This window comes from Trichoplusia ni, chromosome 11, assembly GCF_003590095.1.
Source record: "Trichoplusia ni isolate ovarian cell line Hi5 chromosome 11, tn1, whole genome shotgun sequence".
Classification (NCBI taxonomy): domain Eukaryota; kingdom Metazoa; phylum Arthropoda; class Insecta; order Lepidoptera; family Noctuidae; genus Trichoplusia; species Trichoplusia ni.
Genome location: NC_039488.1, coordinates 10,655,230 through 10,661,230, shown reverse-complemented (window position 1 = coordinate 10,661,230; position 6,001 = coordinate 10,655,230). Strand labels below are relative to the sequence as shown.

Sequence of the window (6,001 nt, the reverse complement as noted above, 5' to 3'; positions counted from 1 at the left end):
TACCTGTGACCATTATTAAGTAAATTATTATTAATTACTCGGGTTTTAAATCTCATGCTTAGACAGCGCGAAGGTAGGTGTAAACTGTATGGCCTAAAAGTCACAAAGTCGTGATGACCTACCATGTTCTTAAGTAAGACTGTTTATAAAGCGAGCCCGCGCAGTACATATTTCCTTTAAGATGAGGTGGTAGACCCCCAGTTGATACAAACACCGTTTTAAATTGATCAGCATTCCAGAAACCAAGAAATGTTTTTAAAAAATGTAAATACTTTTCGAAGTGATTGTAGTAATGCAAAATAGTTTTCTTTAAAGAAATATCACGTTCAGAAATTCAAACTATGCTTGCAATAGAATATGTTAAGTTTAATTTTGACCCTTGTAGTAATAATAATATTTTGATCACACCAATAGCCTTTATGTACTCACGATATTTCCGAACGAAAAATTTACTCAGACGTTATAAAACAAATATTATATTTGACAATATCCTATATGTTAGATAATTAATATACTGCAATAATAAAAGTACCACCGATTTATAATCACAAAAATAACCATTTGTATAGAATTTAAAATTTTCTAGAAGAATAATTTTGTAACCCATATATTATATTTGCCTGTAGAAAAAAGTATTTAGTAATATTTGGAACATACTTAAATATGAGATACAATTAAATGAAATATATGACCACACCTAGAGGTAAAATTAAACGCATTTTATTGAAGGACCTTTTAATCTACTCGTCGAGTTTTTGGTTCCATTGCAAGTTTCATAATTGAGGTTATGGTTTTTCAAAAATAGTTTTATTGCAATTTATGGCGATCACGTAACGATCCCAGTTCGCAGAAGTACGTTCAAATGAAACATGCTTTCTAAAAGTACATGTTCATTAACTTTAACCTTTACCGCCCGACGCTAAAAATACAACACCGCTCGATGGAAAACGCATGTAAACATCTCTGGAAAACATTTGGGCTATTTTTATAGACGGGATATTCTCAGAAAATAAAAAAAAAACATTTAGTACAAACATTACTCACATCACATTGTTTGTCGTTCTGTTTAAATGTTTCGATTTTCCATAAATCGCTATAACGCTGTACTAGTTCATTAAAAATTAGGACATTCAATGAAACCGTCAACACTGTTAACAATTAAGAAAGAGTAAGGATTTCTTTACATTTTTTTTTTAGAATAGCCCAGACGTTAAAATCGCGCTTGACGAACTGGGAAAAAAAGTTTTCAGTGGGTACTGTCACTCTTGGTCAGTTAGAATTCTTATTTATTTTGAATGGATTATTCTTTTATGTCTAGGCATAATTGTGGGCTGAAAAGAATTCGTGATATAAAAAAATCAAGGTGTGGTAGTTGTAGTACTTATATCACATTGTTATTAAAATATTTATTAACACAATAAGTTACATGGGTTATGAAATATTACATATTACTAATATTTCAGTTATTTGCCTTTAGATCACTTGCCATTTTGATAATTTCAAGAAAGTACTTATTACATAAGTTTTATTTGTTTTTAGGTAAAAAGCTTCTAAATGTTTTGTTTATTATTCGTTTTGCTATTGAAGTTACAAATACTTAAGATGAGAGAATGTACGGACCGGCCCTTAACGACTAGATAGTAAAATAAATAATTATTTTTTAAATAAATTGTTTTGAATATTAATAAGTATTTACGTTTATTTATTAACTGATACCGAACTTTACCTCTCGGTATTTTTCCACTAAAATGAATAATAATATGTAATTAAAAATATAATGTATTTAATTTAAGTTCCATAAATATATTCCGAATTTATTTTAGCTACTTAAAAAACCTAACGTAGGCCTTTTTGGGAAAACTCAGTTTAAGAATAAATCGCGACGAACAAGTGTGAACAGTAAAAAATAGTAAATCAAATATATCACACGTTTACTAAATGTGTTTGGATAAAAAGTAAGAACAAGATCATTAAATTAGGTTTGCAATGAAAATACATTTAAAAGAAATATGTTTGATTCTGAAAAGTAACTTAAAAAAAAAATACAGTCGAATTGAGAACCTCCTCCTTTTTTTGAAGTTGGTTAAAAATGGGTTTTATTGTTTTTCTGTTCTGTTTTTAACTTCAATAGTGAAATAATGGTGATCTTTATGATAATAGTGTCGGTGCATTACTTCGATTGAATAAATGAGAATAAATTATGAATATGAGTTTAATATTAATATGAAGCTACACACAAATGTGGTAATAACCTTAATTGAACTGTTTAAACTCATTTGTTTTATTCAACGGGTCACAGATTGTTATCAATTCCGATCAGAGAGCTGTCAGTGTAATTTTAATTGATGAGCCAGTGTGGCAGCTGCCCCGCGATCACTTGTCACGAGTTGCACTTCAATCATATGTTGCAAATGTAAAGATTAGCCTACACTATGTACCAAATAATGTAATTGAATTGTTCTGTAATTACCCTCTCTGAAATTATATTTCTCGAAATTGTTATGTTACAATTAAGTTACCCAATTTTCCGTATAAATGTGTCGTGATTCGCTGCATTTCAAATGCTATTAAGATTGTAGTACAAAGTGATTAATTTGTAGTTGTCACAACAATTGTGTTAAATTATGGTAATAGAATTTATTTAGTTGGAACGTTTTGTTTTATTTACTCGTTTCTTTGGTAATTGCGTGTCGTAATCGCTGTCAGGTCGCGAAGCGATAGGTGTAATGTTTGCCCTTATCAAATTAATCACATCGCGATAAAGTCTACGCGATACGTAGTGAGCGAGGCGCGGAGGCGCGGCGTTGATGTCGAATGCGTGCAGCGCGTAGTGCTTACTTCGTAGCGTTATCGGGAAAGCGCGGGAAAATCGCGGCGACGACCGCTCGCTTCAGTAGGCTCGCGGCCGCCGACAGACATGGACGGGTCCGCGCGCGCGATCGTTCTCGCACTCGCGCTGTTCGCGTTCGCGTCCGCGCGCGCCCACATACCATCCCACGATAACATCCTCAGGATACAACTGTGGGACGCGGAGGGTCTCAGCCGGGATCCCATCACTACGCCGGCGCCCACCACCACGCTGGCTCCGCGCACCACCAGGCGCCACAAGTTGAAAGTGAACTTGGACTTGCTGTACGACGCTATGCTGGAGGAAGGGCACGGCGGAGGCTTCGGCAGGTTCACCCGGCACAAGGTGCGGCACAAGCGGCGCCGGCCCCGGCAGACTGGCACAGACCTGCCGTGGCGGTTCCACTCCGGCGACCGGCTCGTCAACGTAGCCGTGTACGACGACAACGTGCCGTGGGAAGCCATCGAGGCTGACAATGCCGGGACGATGGTGAATGTCAGTGCAGTGAGTGAGAGTTCGAGTGCCAGTTCCCCAGTGAATGGGTCGCGGGACGTGGGGCCCCCCATGCTGCTGCGTCAGCCTGAGGACGAGGTAATGAGTAAGAGCAAACACCGTATACATTAATGTAACGCCGCCTTTCATCGTTATCGTCGCCCCGAGGTGGTTAATAGCCATTCACAGAACTGATAGCCTGCCGGCGTTGCCGTAGGGATTTCTATTCACGGCTCCTTTTCAGGCATAACCCCTCGGGCGACGATGTGTTGATAAAAGTGAATGCCCTTCATTGTTTTTAAAATATTTTCTCGCCGGTTGTATGTAGATCGTATCACGTCGCGTGGACGCAACAAAAATAATTTTCAAGGGGAGATTGGCTCACGCAGCACCTTATCAGTAAGATATATTTTGCGGATTATCTGTTTGTTGTTGTCGATGTTTACGTTCCTTAACTAACTGATTATACTTATCAGCTACCTTCTATTAATACTATTCACGAAATATTCACGTTATCTTTGGTTTTTCTCCGTATTCTGTTACTTGTTTATAGGTAATTGGGTAACTGGACCAGAAGTGCCATTACAAAGAGTTAATTGCCTTTCTAGTTAGTCTGTTCACAATCTAGTCGGGTGGGTTACACATAAGGTGTGTAATTGTTGGCAATATGGCATTGCGAGCTCCGAGTGTGGGTACGGCTTGCCTTAACAGTCCCTTTGGTTCGGTCAACTTACTACAAAGTTTCAAACATTCACGGAACATACATCAGAGGTGTTAAAGTTAGGAGATACTTACTACGGCAATGCTTGGGATTTACGATGTTTTCGCAGTAAAATAAAACGTCAATGTAGCTTTTTAATGAGGGCCCTCAAACTATCCCTTGACGAACAAATTAGAGGCAAACGTGACTGGTTTTTAGTGTTCGACCTTTGTATTAACCTTTCGCGAGTGACCGACGACCATGCTAACTGCAAAGGGATGCTTCACCCGCTATTTAACTCTCGCATTTATTTACTCGCATCCTGTTTTAAAATGAACACTCCATTAAACCGTGTACGCTTAATTTCATTGTTACGGGTAGTTTACGTTATTTAATTTTCATAAGCCTCGCATAGTGCGTCCGGGATCCGGTCGACTATTTTCGGATATGCGGATGTACAAACGGATTTGAGTATGAAATCCCCGAAGTGCTTAAATGACGATTTACATTGACCAACTTTATGACTTCATTTTTCAAGTAAGTCTGCTGAGTCAATACCGCTATTAATATTCCTGTGATTAACGACCGATTACCAAATATATCCTTAAGAATATAAATACTATAGCAGTCATCTCAAAAACTGATAAGAGTCCTCTCAAAAGTCAAACTGTTTTAAGTTCAAGTATAAAGTTAATCGAGTGTTACATCGATGCGTAGATATATCGATGACGATATCCAATCAGACTATCGGATTGCATGTTATCCTGTTTCGTCTGAGTTAATAGCTGACGTGTGCTAAGTTGCAGGTCTGACCGCGTACACGCCCGCTGCCCGCAGCCTGGCCGGCGCCAATCAACCGGAAATTAGGCACAAATCAATAATTTCCATGTCGATACTGTCCACTATACGATGCTAATAGAGTCTGATTGATTCGTCTAGCCTCGATCTATTCGAGTGGCGCGAAATTTCAATTAGCACCTTGTATAAGTTGATTGACAATTTTACTACGTGTGCGTTCAATATTTTGTCGTTTACTCTCGAAATATAAACTACATTCGCCATATCGTACATAAATCATTTCGTAGTATCTATTGGTTGGTTTAGAACATTTGATTACAGGAATATAATAACATCTCCTTTAAAACCCGGATTGCTGATTACCACAATATATAAATTATACGAGTGCAAGATTACATAATAGTGTTAATTTATCTATCGCCACAAAGTATTTCAATAACAGGAAAAGCCCAAGACCTGTCTTCAAAATAACACTTGCCAACGTATTCGTTATATCTACTGCAGTATTAACTCATCACTAAAGTTTAATTAATTTATAAAATGGGGATCAGGTGTGTAATTAAGTACACTACATTGCACCTCACGGACACATTCGGGCCCCACATGTTATTGGGCCGCTGTTCACCCACCCTACGTCTTCATTACTCCACAATACGAATTTAATACTTGAGCATGTCTACGTAACCGGGTTCTAAAACACTTAATGACGCGAATCAAACTCAAAAACCAAAGTATGCGTTTAACAATAAAAAACCATTAAAGCAACATTAAAAACTTTTTTCATTAAATTTAATTTCAGAATGTTCATCATTAGAATTCGTTCCTACCGGTGTCGTCTCAACATAACGAGCCATGGAACACGTTTAAAAGTTAATTATCCTCCTTAAATTTATTATTCCTATAAAAATCTTTATGAAACGTAGACAGCAAGAAAACCGTAACAAAAAGTAATAATAATGACGTTCCCCTTTGTAACGGTGTTATAAAAAGGGAAGATGTAATTCCTTAGTGAATCAAACATCTGCTTTTGAAATATTGTCAGTCGTCAACCAAAATAATTATCTCTTTCTCCCTTGTTCGTTAAGAGCGATGAAGCGAGTATTTTACTGAAAATCGATGGCGAAAGTTTCGTGTGTATTAAAGGCACTCACACTTGCACCTGT

General features: G+C 37.3%; 1 protein-coding gene across 1 annotated transcript in view; it reads left to right on the top strand.

Annotated features, from left to right (window-relative positions):
* The first annotated feature begins 615 nt into the window (after positions 1–615).
* LOC113498843 (G-protein coupled receptor Mth2-like) overlaps positions 616–6,001 on the top strand; it is a 94,905-nt gene continuing 89,519 nt past the window's right edge. Inside the window, exon 1 of the mRNA XM_026878986.1 lies at positions 616–3,439. Within this exon, the coding sequence (XP_026734787.1) occupies positions 2,918–3,439 (522 nt within the window). The 5' untranslated portion in view covers positions 616–2,917. The remainder of the gene's footprint in view (positions 3,440–6,001) is intronic.